This window comes from Symphalangus syndactylus, chromosome 21 (assembly GCF_028878055.3).
Source record: "Symphalangus syndactylus isolate Jambi chromosome 21, NHGRI_mSymSyn1-v2.1_pri, whole genome shotgun sequence".
NCBI lineage: Eukaryota > Metazoa > Chordata > Mammalia > Primates > Hylobatidae > Symphalangus > Symphalangus syndactylus.
The window spans coordinates 51,998,796-52,017,522 of NC_072443.2; the positions used below are offsets into that span (position 1 = coordinate 51,998,796).

The 18,727-nt window shown below is 53.7% G+C and overlaps 2 protein-coding genes across 5 annotated transcripts; one reads left to right on the forward strand and one right to left on the reverse strand.

Annotated features, from left to right (window-relative positions):
* Positions 1-1,702: 1,702 nt before the first annotated feature.
* On the reverse strand, positions 1,703-4,752 carry DNAJB8 (DnaJ heat shock protein family (Hsp40) member B8). The gene is made up of 2 exons (XM_055259798.2): positions 4,592-4,752; positions 1,703-3,381 (listed from the first exon to the last, which is right to left on the reverse strand). Exon 2 carries the CDS (start codon positions 2,514-2,516, stop codon positions 1,818-1,820), a length of 699 nt encoding a protein of 232 aa, XP_055115773.1. The 5' UTR covers positions 2,517-3,381; positions 4,592-4,752; the 3' UTR covers positions 1,703-1,817.
* LOC129471327 (uncharacterized) lies at positions 2,865-14,054 on the forward strand. 4 transcript variants are annotated; one of them, XM_063630503.1, is made up of 6 exons: positions 2,865-2,998; positions 3,171-3,384; positions 10,388-10,471; positions 11,607-11,689; positions 12,471-12,564; positions 13,554-13,865. In XM_063630503.1, exons 2-6 carry the CDS (start codon positions 3,260-3,262, stop codon positions 13,579-13,581), a joined length of 414 nt encoding a protein of 137 aa, XP_063486573.1. In that variant the 5' UTR covers positions 2,865-2,998; positions 3,171-3,259; the 3' UTR covers positions 13,582-13,865. The 4 variants fall into 4 exon arrangements, 2 of the variants coding, with proteins under 2 accessions (XP_063486573.1, XP_055115772.2); XM_055259797.2 differs by lacking the exons at positions 2,865-2,998; positions 3,171-3,384; positions 13,554-13,865 and adding exons at positions 8,318-8,436; positions 13,997-14,054; XR_010118561.1 differs by lacking the exons at positions 10,388-10,471; positions 11,607-11,689; positions 12,471-12,564; positions 13,554-13,865 and adding an exon at positions 7,975-8,065 and having other exon boundaries at positions 2,911-3,011.
* Positions 14,055-18,727: the final 4,673 nt, after the last annotated feature.

Consider the following 18,727-nt stretch of genomic DNA (forward strand, 5'->3'; position numbering starts at 1 on the left):
TTTTTTTTTTTTTTTTTTTTTTGAGACGGAGTCTCGCTCTGTCGCCCAGGTTGGAGTGCAGTGGCGCAATCTCGGCTCACTGCAAGCCCCGCCTCCTGGGTTCACGCCATTCTCCGGCCTCAGCCTCCCAAGTAGCTGGGACTACTACAGGTGCCCACCACCATGCCCAGCTAATTTTTTTGTATTTTTAGTAGAGATGGGGTTTCACCGTGTTAGCTAGGATGGTCTTGACCTCGTGATCCACCCGCCTCGGCCTCCCAAAGTGCTGGGATTACAGGCGTGAGCCACCGCACACAGCAAGGCCACTCTGTTGAGTGTTGAGTGACTCAACACTCCCCTGCCTACTCCCTGAGCCCCGTTCTCAGTCAGCTCACCTGCCCATTTCCTCTCCAGCGTTCATTGCTAGTGGGGACCATGTTCTGCACACCTGTTTTTCATGTGTCTCCCTCAACTAGAATACTAGCCTCATGAGGGTAGGGGTCTGCCTGTTTTGTTCCTTGCTGCATCCCCAGTGTCTAACAGGTGCTCAATCAATATTTCTTGAATTGCATCCAATTAATAGTGAGTGACACATCTGTGAGTTTGAGATTGTTTCAAAGTAAAATGTTACTTTTTTCGAGGAGGAGTCTTGCTCTGTTGCCCAGACTGGAGTGCAGTGGCATGATCTCAGCTCACTGCAACCTCCACCCCTGGGTTTAAGCAATTCTCCTGCCTTGGCCTCTGGAGTAGCTGTGGTTACAGGCACTTGCCACCATGCCCGGCTAATTTTTGTATATTTTTTTATTTTTAGTACAGATGGGTGTTTCACCATGTTAGCCAGCCTGGTCTTAAACTCCTGACCTCATGATCCGCCCACCTCAGCCTCCCAAAGTGCTGGGATTACAGGCGTGAGCCATTGCACCCAGCCTCAAAGTAAAATGTTACTTTTAAAATACATACTTTTTAAAGATTGGCACTCAGCAGGACTCAGGCCATCAGAACAGAGTCCCCTTTCCTTTTTAGCATCAGCACCCTCCCATGACGGGGAGCTCACTCACCCTCCAAGGAGGTCAGCTCTGACTTGGGGAAACCTCTGGCTCCACGTGGCTGAGACCTGCTCCCTGGGATCCTGCCCCCACCCATGGATGCCAGGCCTGAAGATGAGTGGGCACTCGCCAGGGAGCATGGCCTGTACAAAGGCCCTGGGGCTGCAGGGTGTGTGGTGCAGCGGAACGACTGGGGAGGCCAGCACGGTGGGAGGTCAGAGACAGAAGGCCGGGGGCAGGCGGGTGGGCCCAGGCCACCTGGCCCTCGTGGTGAGGATGAGATGTGCAGTTCTTATGCTTAGAGCAGGGGGAGCCTGGTTTAAAGCCACCAGGCAACGCAATTGAACATGGATTTGGCACAACTGTCCTGGGAAGAACCTATGCGGGTGGGTAGAATGGGGAAGGCTGAGAACTGGAGCAGCAAGGCCTGTGCAGATGGCAGGGGCCAGCAGTAGAGAGTGGATAGGGGTCAGGGTTGGGTTTGAGGTAATCAGGACAGGGCAGCCACGTTATTTGTCTACCCAGATGGTGGGCATGGGAGAGATGACAGGCCCCCTGCAGAACCACCCCTGGCTTCCTGATGGAAACAGCCCAGGCCCTGGAAGCAGCACGCATGCCCTCTTTCATGTCCACTAGGCTGGAGCTGGCCCCATGTCCTCACAAAGCTGGGAAAGCTATTCCATGAACTCACTTGGCACATTTATTAACCATCAGGCTATGTCTGCGGCCCCGTGTGTTTGCTGCCCCGTGCACAGTGGTGGCGGTGGGAAGGCAGGGCCGGGTGGCCGGTGCCTACTTGCTGTCCATCCATCTGAGCTGCTCCTTACCATTCACAGTCACCGACTTGAGCTGCCCGTCCTCCTCCACCTCCACACGCTCCTGCCCGTTCTCCACGATGCGCTTGGTGGTGACCTTGTGGCCATTGATCATCTCAGTGGATGACATCACCGACTTGAACCCCGAGCTGCCAGAGCTGGAGCCCCCGAAGGAGGTGGACGAGAAGGTGGTGTGGCTGCCCCCGCTGCGGCCCAGCACGTTGAAGGATGAGAAGGCCTCCATGAAGGCCGGGAATTCTCCAAGGCCCTCCGAGAAGGCCCCCCTCAGGCCATGGCCTGGGCCACCATGGTCACTATTGAATGGGCTGTCCCAGAACTCAAAGGAGAAGGGGTCCAGGCCACCGAAAAACTCCCGGAAGATGTCCTCAGGGTTACGGAAGATGTAGCCGGTGTCAAAGGGGCTGCGGTAGGGCGTGCTGGCCCCACCGCCAGCCCGCCAGCTGTCACTGCCGGCGCGGTCGTACAGGGAGCGCTTCTTGGAGTCAGACAGGACCTCATAGGCCTCAGACACCTGCTTGAACTTCTTCTCTGCCTCCTCCTTATTGTCAGGGTTCTTGTCGGGGTGCCAACGAAGGGCCAGCTTGCGGTAGGCTTTCTTGATGTCCTCCGGGGAAGCGCTGGCCTGCACGCCCAGCACTTCATAGTAGTTAGCCATGGCCAGGGGTGTGGGTGAGAGGAGAGGGGACGTGGAGGCCAGGTGGGCTCAGGGGCCCAGCTGGTCAGATGGACGGGGGAGAAGTGGCCAGTGGTCTGGGGCCCTTCAGCAGGGGCCTGGCTGGACTCAGTAAGCTCCAGGCAAGATTCTGCCCAGGAGTTCACCTTTTCATAGTACCAGTTCTCAGGGACTGGAGGGGCCCACACTGAGAGGAGTGGGGGGAGGGGAGGGACACTGCCGCTGTGGGGCCAGGCCAGGATGGGCTGCCCTCCAGAGCTCCCTTTATGACATCAGCTCCCGGGGCGAGGCACACCCCTGCCCCCAGCTCTGCACCAGGCAAAGCTGGGCATATGGGCCTGCCTCTGCTGGTGAGGTGGCCACAATGGTGCGTGGGAATGGGATGCTCTGTGACCCAGGTGGTGTGGGCTGAGTCCTGGGAGCCAAAGGGCAGAGGCAGGATCAGCCGTGGGATTCCAGCCTTGGTGGGTGACAAAGGTCTGTGGCCATGGTGGGGGAGGCTGGCAAGGGCCTCCTGGGTATGTCCACTCAGCCGATGGCTGGGCAGCAGCTGAGGCAAGAGGAGGCCAAGGTGGGGTTCAGGCAGGCTGGGGTGGGGACAAGAGCCTGCTTTTCTTGTGACCATTATCTGGCCAGGTCTTCCGTGGTAAGCTCCACAAAGGCAGGAAAGTCTGTCCCTGTCTAGGACAGTGGCTGGCACACGAGGGCCATCGGTAAACACTTGGATGAACGAGGCTCAGAGACACGCAGCGCTCAAGGTCACACAGCAAGTCAGTGAGGGAGGGGGTGTAAAACCAGGGCCAAGGCTGCAGCAGACAGCAAATCCAAAGGAGTGTTCCACTCAATTCTGGTAAGAAAAATAGGGATTGATGATAAATATTGATTACTGAGTGTAGTGGGTTGAATGGTGGCCCCCAAAATGATATGCCCCTGTCCTAATCCTTGGAACCTCTGAATGTGAGCTTATTTGGAAAAAGGATCTTTTCGGATGTAATTAAATTAAGGATGTCGAGATGAGATCATCCTGGATTATCTGAGTGGGCTCTAAATCCAGTGACACATGTCCTTATAGGAGGTGGACACTGACACAGCCAGAAGCTGGGGGCCAGGAGGGTTCTCCCTGCAGCCTCCAGAGGGAGTGCGGCCCCAAAAACACCTCGATTTCAGACCTCTGGCCTCCAGAACTGGGGGAAGAGATTTCTTTTGTATTGAGCTACCTAGTTTGTAATAATTTGTAACAGCCCTAGAAAACTAATCAGGTGAGTGATGTAACCAAATATTCTTAAGCATTTATATTCCTGTAATTCTTGTTCTGGTGTTGGATCATATGTAGAAACAGCAATTCACAATACTGATTAATATCTGTTCCTACCTTCCCCTCACCCCACTCCAATTAAGATCAAAACCATGCTAAACCACCTACTAACCACACCAATAAAGAGTCTAGATGATTGGGTCACCAAGTCTTAACTAAAGATAAACTGCCTGCCTGCCTTCTTTCCTTCCTTCCTTCCTTCTTTCCTTCCTCCCTTCCTCCTTCCCTCCCTGCCTCCTTCTTTCCCTTCCCTTCCCTTCCCTTCCTTGCCTTCCTTCCCTCCTCCCTCCCTCCCTTTCCTACTCCTTCCCTCCTTTCTTCCTCCCTCCCTCCCTTTCCCCCTCCTTCCTTCATTTCCTCCTTCCTTCCTTCCTTCCTTCCTCCCTTTCTCCTTCCTTCTTTCTTCCCTTCCTCCCTCCCCTTCCCCCTTCTCCCTTCCCTCCCTTCTTCACTCCTGGCTTCTTTCCTTCCTTCATTCCTCCCTTCTTCCTCCTCTTCCTTTTTCTAGTCTTTATCCCTTTCTATTATCCTCCCTCTCTCTCATTTCTTTCAGTGCTCATGGGTGCTAGGTTTCAGGCTCCTAGCAGGGGACAGTGTGTGTTCTAACCAATCCCAAATGCCAGGAGGAATGGAGACAGACTGTAGAGACACTTCATAAACCCAGCCTCCAGTGACCATCACTGTCTCTCCATGCAGCTTATCAAAAGCACGACTCGCACCCCCGTGCCGGGCATCCACCCACCTACACCTGCTGACACATGTGGCTTAGCAGTGGAGTTGAAGAGCAGAACTTCTCCACTGGATGTAGCTACAGATGAACCTGATTCTTTGCCTCTGTGGCTGGATTTTTGTCACTATGTCTCTGTTAGCAGTTAGCACCTGCTGTCCCTTGCAGGCTTGTCCCTGGGGCAGGAGAAAGATGCTTGCCCTGCACAGTTCTCCATGATGGCGGTGGCAGTGGGAAAGGCACTGCTGTTGACTGTGGTGTCGATGGGCAGAGGCACGGTGGGTGTCCATGGAGATGGATAAGGTGTCATTAAATAGTAGAGGTGACCATGGGAGCAGTGTTGATGTGGAGGTAATGGTCATGGTGGGGGTGAGAGGGAGAGTAATTATGGGTGATGGTGGAGTTGATCATGATGCTGGTGGTGACAGCAGGAAGGCTTGTGCTTGAGAGTAATTGATGATGGTAGTGGTGGTGGTGGATGGTCATGCCAGAGGAGATGGTAATAGTGAGCCTGTGTTGTGGTTGGCAGTGATGGTGCAGGTATGATGAGGAGGTGATGGGAATGGCTCCTAGTGAGCCATTGGTGTGGTTGGCAGTGGTGACAGTAATGGTGATGATGAAGGTGAAGATGGTGGAGGTAGCAGAGGTTGTATCTTGTTTGGCTATGTCACAGTGACAGCTTCCACCTCTCAGTGGCTCATGACAAACATCTAGTTCCCCCCACTTCGCTCACTGGTGCCTACAGGCAGCTGCCAGGGCCCCGCCTCCCATAGCTTCTCACTGTGGGTCCCAGGCTGGAGGAGCAGCTCTGACTCACACACCCCTCTCTCATGAGGGTGCCACTCAGAGCCAGCAGGAACTTGGGCTGCCTCTGAAAGCTTCTGTTGGGCCATGATGTGTGGCACTCTTGCTGCATCCCATGGTCAAGGCCAGTATCCATGGGGCAAAGAATGTTTCCTTCAGGAAGGTTCTGTAAATCAAAGGGCAGTAGGAAGAGAGGCCTGAGATTCCCATGGGAAAGAGGGAGTGAGCAGTTCTCCAACATATGCCAGATGCTCATGGTGGGACTGACCGCGGGGGTGGTAACGATGGCTCTTCTGGCAGCAGTGTCGGTGCTGCTGGTGCCAGGGAAGCCAGTGGTGGTGATGGGGTAGGAGGCAGGAATTGTGCTATTAATGGAGGATGGTGGTGAGAGTGTTTGTGGAAGAGGCAATGGTAGAGGGGGGTGCTGAGTGGTGAGAAGGACACAGTGATGGACATGCTGGTGTGAGTGCCGATGGCAATGGTAATGGCACTGAGGTGTGGGGCTCTGTATTTTCTGTTGCTAACTTGGCATTACCCCAACCTCTTCCATGGTCTCCTTGCATCCTGGAGAAATCTGAGGGATTTTCCAGAATCCCATCACCAGTATAATTCCAGATTAGAGCCTGCCAATACACGAGATTTGGAGAGTGGAAATGAGAGGCCGTTGCAGGCAGATGACAATGGTAAGCTTTGCAACAGCTCGGGGCAATCTTCTGCGAAGCCCCTGCTTCCGAGCTATAGGCTGAGGCATGGATGGGGAGCTTCCTGGAATACCGTGAGCTCCTCAGCAGCTCCCAGGCAAGCTCTAGAGAGCCGCTCAGCTGGGAGCTGCAGGTGAGCATCTCGATTCCTTGTTCCCTGACCACTGGTCCCAGACTGTTCAGGGTGCAGCGTGTAGTAAATGTCCTCCTCCTTGGTACACATTTGAGGGCTGTGTACTGTGAGGGTGATGGCGACTCAGATGAAGGTGGTGGTTGTGATGGAGGTGGGTGTGAGGATAGCAGAGAGGAAGCAGATGGTGACATCAGGAAGGCATTGGAGGGGCAGTGGTGGTGGCAGTGATGATGGTGGCAGTCTAATTAGAGGCAGTGGTGGGTCTGGCTGAGGCAGACCCAGTGGTGGTGTTGGTGGTGGTAGTAGAGGGGGCAATGACGGTGGTGATGGCAAAGGCGGTGGGAGTGGTGATACTGGTGGCAGAGCTGATAAGGTGATGTCACAGATGGGATGGTGGGTGGAGATGGAGGTGGAGGAAGTGTGGTGACAGTGATGTGGTGGTGATACAATGCTGACACAGGTGGAGAGCACCATGGTGACGGTGACGGAGATGATAGTGATAGTGGGGCTGGTGGCAGTGGTAGAGGAGATGGGGATGGGACGCTGGGGTGTTGATGGTGATGGTGACACTGCTGAGGGTGTTGGTGGCCTGACATTGTAAAGGTGAAGCCTGAAGTTTCCATGACAATGGAATCAGGACAGTGGAGGGGGAGTGGTGACAACAATGTTAAGAGACAAGGGACCTAGTATGATGAGGCATCCGAGAATCCTGTGGCTGCCTCCCCGTCCCGGCCCTCCCTGCCTTGTTGGAGACCCTGGCTCTGGTCTGCATTGTACTTACAGGGGAACTTTCTTCCAGCCAATGCCCTGCTCCGATCCTTGTTCCTGGGATGGGTCTGTGCGAGTCAGCCAGGATGGAGACAGGGCTGGAGACCCCCTCACTGCTGCCCATTCAGGGCTGTCTTAGGGCCCACAGAACAGACCACTCGGTAGGACTTACAGGAACAGGTGTGTCACCTGGGAGCAGATCCCGCACCTCACCATCAATGGCATCTTGAGATGGAGGCCCCTGTGGGGAGCTCCCCACGAAGGGAGCTGTGGACCGTGGAGCCGGGCAGTGTGCAGAGGAGTTTCCCTTCTGCAAAGGGTTCAGGCTAGTCTCCTTCCACGCCAGTTTTTGGGGAGCCAATGGGGAGTAACAGGGGCTCTGAGGCCTCCACAGGGCCTGCTGGAAGGACAGGGACACACAGGCATGAGTACACACTTACGCCCCACACGCTCCACCCTCAATTCTTTTAGGCCACCTTCCCTCTTCAAGCCTCTCTGTCCTCAGTCACCAGTGGGTGCTTTTGGGGCTTTGCCCTCTCTGGGGAGCCAGCCTAGTCTTCCTGGCCTCTGATGTCCCATGTCCCTCATCTCAGGCCCACCCTAAAGCCAACCCCGAGCCATGGCCAGGGAGAGAAGGACCTTCAGCGACCAAGTGAGGCCCAGAGAGGGCAGGGCACACCCAAGGTCACACAGCAGTACCAGGAAGATCTCCCCAGGGCGAGCTGATGGAGCCGATTAAGCAGCCAATTGGTATTCAGAGCAGCCAGAGGCCCCTCTCTGTCTCTGTAATTAATGGAGTGGCTTTTTAAAAGGATTCTAATCACCCCCGATCCTATCTGCTTATCACTAGAGTTCCTAATTAGATGATCCTGGCAGTCACTCAGCTAATTCCCTCCAGCCCCCTGCAGCCCTGCCTGGCCTGGGCAGCCCACCCCACCCCCGGCCACCCTGGCCCGGCCAGATGGGCAGTTTGGGGCCTTCTCTCCCCTCAGGGCCCCTGGTCCTCTAACTGCATTAGCTCCAGGATGGATGGGCGACAGCGATGGATGGATGGACGGGCGGCTGGATGGACAGAGTGGCAGGCAAGTGAAAGGGGTGAACAGTGGGCAGTCACAGAGTGGATGGGCGGATGGACAGACAGACGGGCCAAGGGGCAGATCCCACAGTGGGGAAGAGCTCAGCCTGTCAGCTGACACAGCCCGGGTTCCAACCCCAGCACTGCCACTCCCCAGCCACGTGTCCTTGGGGAGGTCACATAACCTTGCTGTGCCCCAGTGTCCTCATCTCATCTGTAAAAGGGAAGTAATGATGGTCCCCTCTCACAGGGTTACCGTGAGGAGCTCAGAATGGAGAAGGAGCTGTGTGTGCATGTGCTGGCATCCTGGCAGTGTCGATAATGGGTGGGCAGAGACAGATGAAAGGGCAGCCTGCCTGGTGAGCCAGTGGAAGGCAAGGTAGTCAGACAGGCCCATGGCAGGCTTACATGCAGATTGGCGGCTGATGGGGTGGGAAGGCGGTGGGCTACGCAACCGCAGAAGGGCCAGTGAGCTCACGTCCTTCCCAGTGGTGCCAGGGCGATCTCAGCTCTGCTCTCAGACCTCTTTAGGCAGCCTTCCTGCCCAGTCCTCCAAGCCAATGATGACAGGTGCCCACTGGGTTCCCCAGATTCCTTCCCTGCCATCCCAACCCAGGTACACCCTTTCTGGTGGTGGCCCATGTGGTCTCTGGAGGCTCAGATCTAGCCCCAAGTAGGGATTTGCTGCCTGAGTGAAGGCATCATTTGCAGGGCCCTCTGAGTTCCAAGTTGCTTCAGCCGGTTAGGGCAGCTCCCCTCCTCCAGGGTCCCAGCTCCCAGCCCCCTTGGCATAGAGCAACCCTAGGCAGGGCTGTGACTCTGAGTTCCTCAGTTACTCGAAGCCTCCAGGAGGATCCAACCCCCAGAGCCTTTCCCTTCACCCACGGGGCTCTGCAGTTTCTGGGGTGTGGAGTTTCCGGGGTCTTTCTGGAAAGAGTATAAAACAAAAAAGCCTGAAGTATCTTCCAGAGTAAAGGCGTGGATGCATATGCACACATCTACACCAGCAGATAGCCACCCATCTCCCCATGCACACACCCATCAATCCACCCACCTGGCCACACGCATACCCAGCCACCCACACACCCAGCCACTCACATACCCAGCCACTCACCTGCCTAGCCACCCAGCCACTCAGCCACCTACCCACCCACCCACACACCCAGCCACCCAGCCACCCACCCACCCACACACCCAGCCTCCCAGCCACTCAGCCACCCAGCCACTCACCCACACACCCAGCCACCCACCCACCCACCCACCCAGCCACTCACCCACCCAGCCACCCACACACCCAGTCACTCACCCACCCAGCCACTCACACACCCAGCCACCCAGCCACTCATACACCCAGGCACCCACACACCCAGCCACCCAGCCACTCACACACCCAGCCACCCAGCCACCCAGTCACTCACCCACCCAGCCACTCACACACCCAGCCACCCACACACCCACACACCCACACACCCAGCCACCCAGCCACTCATACACCCAGGCACCCACACACCCAGCCACCCAGCCACTCATACACCCAGGCACCCACACATCCAGCCACCCAGCCACTCATACACCCAGCCATTCACACACCCAGCCACCCACCCACCCAGCCACCTGCACACCCAGCCACCCAGCCACCCAACCACCCACACATCCAGCCATTCGCACACCCAGCCACCCACACACCCAGCCACCCACACATGTTTCCTGAGTACTTGTCCATACACGTGCTGTGTACCAGGCACTTCCCTGGGTCTGGGGTCCATATGTCAGTGAAGGCACCAGACAAAGCCTTGCCCTTATGATGCTGACATGCAGTTGGGGAGATAGGAGAAACTGATAATGCATGAACGTTTAACATGATGGCAGGTGTCATAGATGCCGTGAGAGAAAACAGAGCAAGACGGGGGCTTACAGGAAGCTGGGGCTCTTAGGGAGGTCAGATTGGGTGCCCCACACTTCCGCAGGCATGCTCAGTTACCCACGCCCCCATACATGTGAGCACACCTGTACGCATGGTCACACATGTGCACACAGGCCCTCCATGAGGCCTGTAGCCCTGCTGTGTCTCCAAAAGCATGGGCACTGCCTTCCCTCACTGGGAGGTCTGGCTGCCTCATGCCTCTCTCAGCCTGGGCCCTCCCATGACCCAAGCCAGGCCTGCTCCCTGGAGTCCAGGGCACATCTGGGTTTTACTAGGTCTGCTAGCAAAGGGCCTGGGCAGCTCCTATGCAGTCAACAATTCAGATTCACAATTCTTCCCTGCGCTGGTCTGAGTGGGGGCTGGAAACAGTTGAATTCAGCAGCATCACCCCTGTCCTCCCATGCAGGGAACTCCCAACCCCAGGCTCTGGGAGAAGGAGCAGACACACACCAATGTGCGAATGCAGCTGCAACACTCGCTGGAAAGAGAGGTAACACTGTCTGGGGCGTCTGGGAAGGCTGGTCACAAGAGGTGACGCCTTGGCAGGGCTTGGAGAGGGAGGTTCCAGCAGGGTCGGCCTCACACACATGAAGGGTCTTGGATGTCGACACTGGACATCCTTCCCCAGGGAGGTAGTTCATTCAGTCATGGAACATTTCCAGGTGGGAAGAAGGTGTTCATCACATGGCTATGATCATGTGCCCATTGCAGACCACCCTGTCCCGGGCGCATGAGGAGTTCATCTCCTAAATCAGTGGTTCCCAACAGGGACAGTCCTCCCTCCCTAGGGGACATTTGGCAATGACTGGAGGAGTTGCTACTGGCATCTCCTGGGTGGAGACCAGGCAGGGCTGCTGCTGAACGTCCCTGCCTAGTGCACAGGATAGCCTCCATCACAAAGAATCATCCAGCCCCAAATGTCAACAGCACTAAGGTTGAGAACTCTGTTCTAAGCCCTGAAATTATCACTTGACAAGCGCAATTATAATGCAATGTCTTTTTGATGCACCAAAGACATTAATGTCTTCAATGTGAATATTTAAAACACACAGGTGACCTGTTTGGTGATTTATTTCTTAATAAAGCAGGAGCCTTGTAACGTGGGAGTGGTTCCATGCAAAGGGAACAGCATGTACCAGGCTCAGTGGCTCTGTGGAAAGAGAGCAGGCATCTGTAGTCAACTGCACCTGGGACCAAAGAGATGATGGGAATAGAGCCCAGAGAGGGGCAGGGGCTGCACAAGGCAGGGCTCAGACCCCAGGCCACAGAGCATGGATTGTGTCCTGGGAGGGGGAGACCTTGAGAAGAATTAAAGCAAGGGGAAATGGGAGCTATAGCATACTCTAGAAAGATCCCTCAACAGCAATGAGATTCAGTTTTATAACCACAAAATTGGTAAAAATGTCAGTTTGACATTGCCAAGTGTTGGCAAGGAAATGGAGCAACTGAAATTCCCACACCCTGCTGGTGGGAACATACATTGGAACAACCAATCTGGAAAATCCTTCTAAGGCTTATGCCCCCAGGGAAACCCTCACTCATTGCTGCACTGTTCATGGTAGCGACAGACAGGAGTGACCGAAATGTCCATCTTAAGGAGAATGAGCAAATATATTGTGTTACAGCTGCACGGGGGACTATGACACTGCAGTGAGAACGAAGAAACTGACTCCACATGTGAGCATGGAGGAGCAGCCCCAGCATGGCAGTGAGCAACACAAACCAGTCATCGAAAGCATCATTGTGACACCATTTATAGAAAATGTACAAACATGCAGAATAGTGCATTAAGGATTTATACATATAGAGTAAAAGTATAACAACATGCATGGGAAAATGAAGCCCTGGCTACCTCTGGAGGCGGGGCAAGGGGACAACAAGGTCAAGAGCGTTCCATGATCTCTGTAGTGTTTCCCTCAAGCTGGGCTGGGGAGGGTATCAGAGGGACTTGACACTGCCTCCACTCTCCTAACTCCTGGAGCTCGTGCCCTGGAGAGTGAGCAGGAACATGAGCTGCATGCAGCCAATAGCATACGCAAGGCAGGGGAATGCTATTGGGGCTGCGCTTCACCAGCTCTCTTGACGCCTCCGTCAGCTGCGCACTGTGCAGGAGTGAGCTGCTGAGACTCCTGCAGCTGCAGGGAGGGGAGCTCTGCCAGTAACCTGGTGGAGGCTGAGATGCAGATCCTTTCCTAGTTGAGCCTCTGATGAGAAGCCAGCCCAGGTCAGCAGGGGGACTGCAGCCTGGTGAGGGCCTGGGCCAGAGGCCGTGGCTGAGCTATGCCTGGGATCCTGGCCCATGGAAACCATGAGATACTAAATACGTGTGGTTTCAAGGGGCTAGGTGTGTGGCAGTTTGTGATGCAGCATAGAAAATCAATACCAAGGCTACCATGGTGTTGCTTATATTATTAGCTATATTTTTAGATAACTGAATTATTTCATAATTAAGAGGTTAAGCAAAGCCCCTGTGGTGTCCTCACCTGCAGGAAGAAGAGACAGAGTGCAGGGCATGAGCCTGGAGGCTGGGAGGCCCAGGAGGAGGCTGGCACAACGGAGAGGGGACACGCCATGCAGTCCAAGGTGAGGAAGCAGTATGGGCTGGTGTCAGGGCTGGTGGGGTGTGTGTATGTGTGTGTGTATGTGTGTGTGTGTGTGTGTGTGTGTGTGTGTGTGTAAAAAGTCCCCTTCATCCCTAGATTCTGAGGAAAGGGAGGGGCCCATGCCAGCATCCCCTCAAAGCCTGGGAAACCTGGATCCCAGCCTCACAGCATCAGAACATCAGAACAGCCAGACCTGGCAGGGGAGGGGCCAGGGAGAAGGAGCAGAGGCAGTATTTTCCCAGGGTCCCCTGGGGAGCCTGGCAGTGTGGACTGGGGGTGGGGTCAAGGAGGACAGATGGGGCTGTGGGAGGGAGCAGCTGCCGCTCCCCTCTCCAGGGATGCCCGCTCCCCAACTCCAGCCCGCATACCAGTGGGAGAGATCGTGAGACCCTCCCCAATCCTTGCTCCCACCAGCCCTCAGTTTCCCTAGTGATACTGGAGAGACGATCTGTGAAGACCCCCCCTGAGTTGGGTGGGATAGAGAGAGACATGAGAACACCTACAAATAGCCTAGGGCACCACGCTGGCACTCCCTCTGGCCCTGGCAGCTTTTGGTTCTGTGGGAGAAGGAGGAACAGAACGGGCAGGCAGTTTGCCCAGGGTCCCCAAACACCCTGGTCTTCTAAGATTGGAGGTGGGTTTGGGGGCTCAGTCTGAAGCCCATTGGGCTACCCAGGATGAACCTAGAGTGGAGGAATAAAATGGCATTAGAAGGGTCTCCTTGCTGGCTGGTCTTTCCAAGACCTTCCGTCTTCCTTGTATGATCCTTCCAACAACACTGCAAGATGTGGTCTTGTTTGACTGATGAGGAGCCGGGGTTCAGAGAGCCCAAGCCACTTGCTCAAAGCTGCACAGCAAGGGGGAGTCAGGTCTGTCCTTCGGATGGGGCTTTACCCTGAGTAACCTTGGTTAGGGACCAGGGAGGCCCTGAAGGGCCCCAGGGAAAGAACTCAGATAAAGCTTTCCTAGGATCCTCGATCAGGGTTTTGAAGCGTGAAGAAAATTCTCCAGGCTGATCTGAAGGATAGAACATCCCAGGGAGAGAGATCAGCTAGGAACAAGGCAGAGAAGACAGGTTGCTGTGAATGACTATGTTTTAAATTACACAAGTGGCATATACTCAGAACATATCAAAACAACAGCCCACAGTCATAAAGGGAAAAGTGCCCCCTCCACACCGCGGGTCTGCAGCACACTTCTCAGAACTAACAACTATCATCATCCAGGTACATGTCTCCCCAGGTGTTTTTCAATCTCTACACAAATATTTTAAAAACAAAAACGGAGCCCACTTTACATGTTGTTTTCCAGCTTGCTTATTTTCACGTATCCTAGTGTTTTTGTGAGATGTACAAGAACAGGCTGTCTGGGCCAGAGAGCATGCAAAACCTAGAGCATTTCTGCCCATACAGGCATCTCCAGGCTGCTTCTCCACACCTGCCCAGTCTTTTCCATTTCTGCTGAGGGGGGGAAGTGGTGTCCCATGTAGAATGGGCATGGATCTGATCATTTGTGAGACTCAACGCCCGTCGGGATGTCTAGTGGCTGTGGATTCACATTGCTATTGGGGATGACCTCTTGTGTATCCTTCTGCCTGTTTCCTTCCACAGCTTGTTATGTGAATCTCCTAATTCGAAATCATTTGCAACTCATTCACACTTTGTAAAGCCTCATGCTGCCCACACACACTTGCCTGCTGTCTGGACAGAACAGTCACGTTCACCAAGTGAGATGCTAACCAGCTAGTTGTTCCAACACCACTGGATTGAGTAACCCTCCACCTTTGCATTGATTCAGGACACCTCCTTTATCACCCATTATCTTGTAAATAATAGGGTCTGTTGCGGGTTTACTGAGTCTGTATCATTGATCTGTTTATTCTTACAGCAGAACCACAAGGTTTGAACGATTGTGATAATAGAATCTTGTTTAATATCGGAAAGCATTTCTCTCTCTCTCTCTCTCTCTCTCTCTCTCTCTCACACACACACACACACCCCTCATTTTATTTTTCCTAATTTTTGACTTCTTCTGCTGATCTTATTAGTTTTTCCAGATAAAGTTTGGAATCATTTGTCATTTTGCCTTTAAAAAAAAACCCAGCAGAGTTTTGATCGAACCATCCTGTATGATAATTCATTTAGGATCTACCCACCTCCTCCCCTGCTGCCCCTCATCTTTCCCGCTGCTTAGGTGATTCTGTCCCTGTATCAAGCAGATGGCAGGCATTCCCCAAGGGCAGTGTCCGTTTCTGTGGCTCTGAGGGCCCTTTCACCATCCTAGCACTGGGTCACCGGGGGGCAGGAGGTGCTGTGGGGAAGAACAGCACTGCTCCCTAAGAGTTGCAAAGGGCACTTGGTTTCTTCCTACAAATGGGTGTCAAAGCCAGGCCTGGAAGTGTCCCTGTGCAAGGCAGGGAAGAAGGGGCCAGGCAAGCCGAGCTGAGTCGATGGCCGGCAGCCCCACCAGGGCGCAAACAGAGGGAAGAAGGCCAACCCACCTGGCCACCCTGGCACCAGGCCCTGGGGAATCATCAAGGCTACCCCGACCCACTCAAGACGGCCACTTGCAGCTCCTGGCCTGCATGCCTGGCCATGCCTGGGCACTTTGTGGCCACAAAATTCAAACTGTTTACCATACGCAGTGACTCGAGGAGGCAGGAGTCACTGTTAGAAGTGAATTGTTTTATGAAGGAGGGAAGAGAAGCTGTAAACTGCAGCCCCTGAGCCTCGGTTCTTTGCTCTGAAGTGACTTGCTGGGACTTGAATCTGAGGCTCTCATCCCCATCTCTAGTCAACACCACCCCCCAGCCTCCCCCAGCTCTGGCTGCTGCCTCCTTGTGAGAAACAGCCCCTGCAATTCAGGTGCGGTGGCTCACGCCTGTAATCCCAGCACTTTAGGAGGCCAAGGCAGGCGGTTCACTTGAGCCCAGGAGTTTGAGACTAGCTGGGGCAACATAGTAAGATCCTGTCTCTACAAGAAAAAAAAAAAAGTTCTTTTTTTAATTAGCTGGGCATGACGGTACGCACCTACAGTCCTAGCTATGTGGGAGGATGGCTTGAGCCCAGAAATTTGAGGCTGCAGTGAGCTATGATCGCACGTCTGCACTCCAGCCTGGGTGAGAGTGAGACCCTGTCTCCGAAAAGGAAGAAAGAAAAAAGAAACAGCTCCTGCTTTCCGAGAGTTTCTTGGTAGTGAGTAGAGAGAGCTTGTCATAGGATCAAGAGTCTCTGTGTGTGTTATTCCCCACCCAACACCAAGAACAAACGAGGCTGATGAACATTTGTGGGAAAGTGAATAGATCTAGTCTACAGAGGGCTGGGGAGCACCTAACACCAGCCACTGGGGGCACAGGGGACACAAGAGTGACCAGACACAGCCCCTGCTCTCTTGCAGCTGACGTCATGGAACGAGGGGATCCTCTCTGCTTGTTTCTGCTGGCTAGCCACCTCCCAGCACTCATGACAGCGCCTGGCACTGTGTGCTCCAAAAGTCCTGGTTGACAGGAGGAAGGAAATAAGCCGGGGGCACAACAGAGAAACAAGGAGGCCTCTTTTGATGGCTTTTCTGGGTTATGGGTCTGGATTCTGGCCTTTAAGTCCTGAGCCAAGTTCTAGGTTCGGATATGGGGTTCTAGGTTCCAGGACCTAGATTCTAGGCCCAAGGCTGCATGTCCTTAATGCCGAGTTATGGGCTCTGAGTTCCAAGCTCTAGGTTGTAGATTTGGGGTTCCACACTCAGGGCCCCAGATTCTGGGCTTTGTGTTCTGAGAACTCGATTCTGAGGTCTGGGCTCTGGGCCCCCGTCTTAGAGGTCTTTGTAAGTTCTGAGCTCTCAGCCCCAAGCTGCAGGTTCTGGGCTGAAGGGTCCATGCTCTGGGCTGTATGTTTTGGGCTCTGGTTCCTGAGTTCTGGGGCCTAGGGCTATGGTTCCTGGTTTGGGGATCAATCTAGGCTGCAGGTTCTCTACTCTAAGCTCTGCAGTCCAGGGCTGGCTCTGGGTTCTGGACTTTGGGCCAAGCAAGTAGGATGGTTCGCCAGAGGCCAAGTAGAGTTATTATTTATGCTTCATGCCTGGAATGTAAGCTCCTTGAGGACAGATTCTTGTTTGCTTTATTCCCTGCTGTAGCCCCATGCCTACAACAGTGCATGGCACACAAGAGATGTTCAACAGGCTGTGCACACGTGAACACCCGATGGCAGAAACATACAATCCTGCCGTCACGATCCAGAGGCATAGGAGAGAGAACCAACCCTGCCCTCACTGTGGCAACAGCTGGCAAGAGGAGAGGAGGCCTCCTGCTCTGGAGTTGTAGGGGGTGGAGGCCAGGGGGACCCAGGGCCACTATGCATCAGGTAGGAGGCACATGCCTACCCTGCCAAGCCCCAGGCTGGCTCCTTTCTGTACTCAGTGTCAACTTCACAGGAAAGGACAGGAGGGGGTACTGGTGGCACACCAGGGCAGAGTCTGGAGGTCAGAGTCTATCTTAATGGGCTGGGGCAGCTGGGACAAGGTGCTGATCTTCCTGGTACTTTGGCCCACCCAGCTCTAAGCGAGGGAACTCCCAGTGTCAGCAACCTGGTATTGGAAAGAATTAAAGGAAAATCTCCTGGACCAGGTGGACATCAGGGCTGTCAAGGAACAAGGATGGTGGCAATCAGAAATACCAGTCTTCAGGGCCCCTGGTGAATAAAGATCCTGGTGGTCAAAGATGATGACAACTAAGGTGAAGAGAAGCCATGGCTGACCAGGAACGTACAATCAGAGTGATTTTTCATTAGGGACAGTGGAGTCAGCCAGAGATGATGTCCATCAAACACAACCTGGTCAGGGAGGGCTGTGTCACACGCTGGCCCTCAGAAGCCAGTGTTCAGGGGTCTTGGCAACCAGAATTATCATTGAACAAATATGTCATCAATCATTGATCAGGGGCTTGGATGGCTTCGGCTGTGAGTGACTGGGAGCATTAGTGGGGAAAGCATTGGGTGTCCGTGTCCTTGGTGGCCAAAGGTATACGAGATATTAGTGACCAGTCACCAGTCACCTCCTGGTGCAGGAGACATGGGGTCCAGAGATCTTGGTGAAGAGAACCAAATGCAGACCATTAGGGATCAAGGGCACTGGTGAGCAGAGGCATCAATGATTAGAGAATTTGGTGATCAGAGACATTGGTGACTGGGTATTCTGATGACCAGGGATATCAATGGCCAGGGAGGTCAGTGATCAGAGGTATAAGGGACTTTGGAAAACAGGGACATTGGTCAGCAGAGACTTTGAAGACGATTCAGTAATCACTGATGTTGGGCATCAGAGACATTGGTGATAAGAGATCTTGATGATCAGTGTTGAGCAATCAGGGGTACTGAGAACCAGAAACACTAGTGACTACATTGATAGGAAATTTGATGGGGAGAGGATCCTATGATCAGGGACATTGGTCATCAGGCACATTGCTGGTTAGAAATAATGGTGATCAGAAACAACTGACCAAGGACATTGTTAAAGAAACACTGGTGATAAGAAAGAGTGTGATCAGAGATGCTGGAGATTACATGTGAGTGATCAGTCTATCACTAGAAAAAACACTGATCAATTACATTGGTGGTCATACTTATTGATGGCCTAGAACATTAGTGACAAAGCGCATTGGCGATCAACACATTGGTGAGAAGAGATACTATGATCAGGCATACTACTGGTGAGCAAAGACGGTCACTGGAGACATTCGTGATCACATTTTGTGGGTGTCAGTGATCAAACTCATGGTTAAGCAAAGGCATTAATAAAATATTGGTGATCAGTTGTTAGTCATCAGGTGTTTCTGATGGCAGGCTCTCATGATCAGACATGTCATTGATGTGGAATATCAGTCATGGTGCCTATCATTGATGACCAGCATCACTGATCAAAGATGACAGCAATCAATGACATCAGTGATCACAGACTCTGCTAGTCAAGTTTGTCAATGAACAGGAATATTGATGACTAAATTTCTCAGAAACCAGAGCTGAGAGGAAGCTCAGCACCTGGAAGGAAGCAAATGGAGACAGGGTTTGCAGGAGCCTTGTTGAGCCCTCAGCGGTGGACCACAGGCTGGAGAAACCACAGCCTCCCTGCACCTCCCCAGTATCTTCCCATTCACT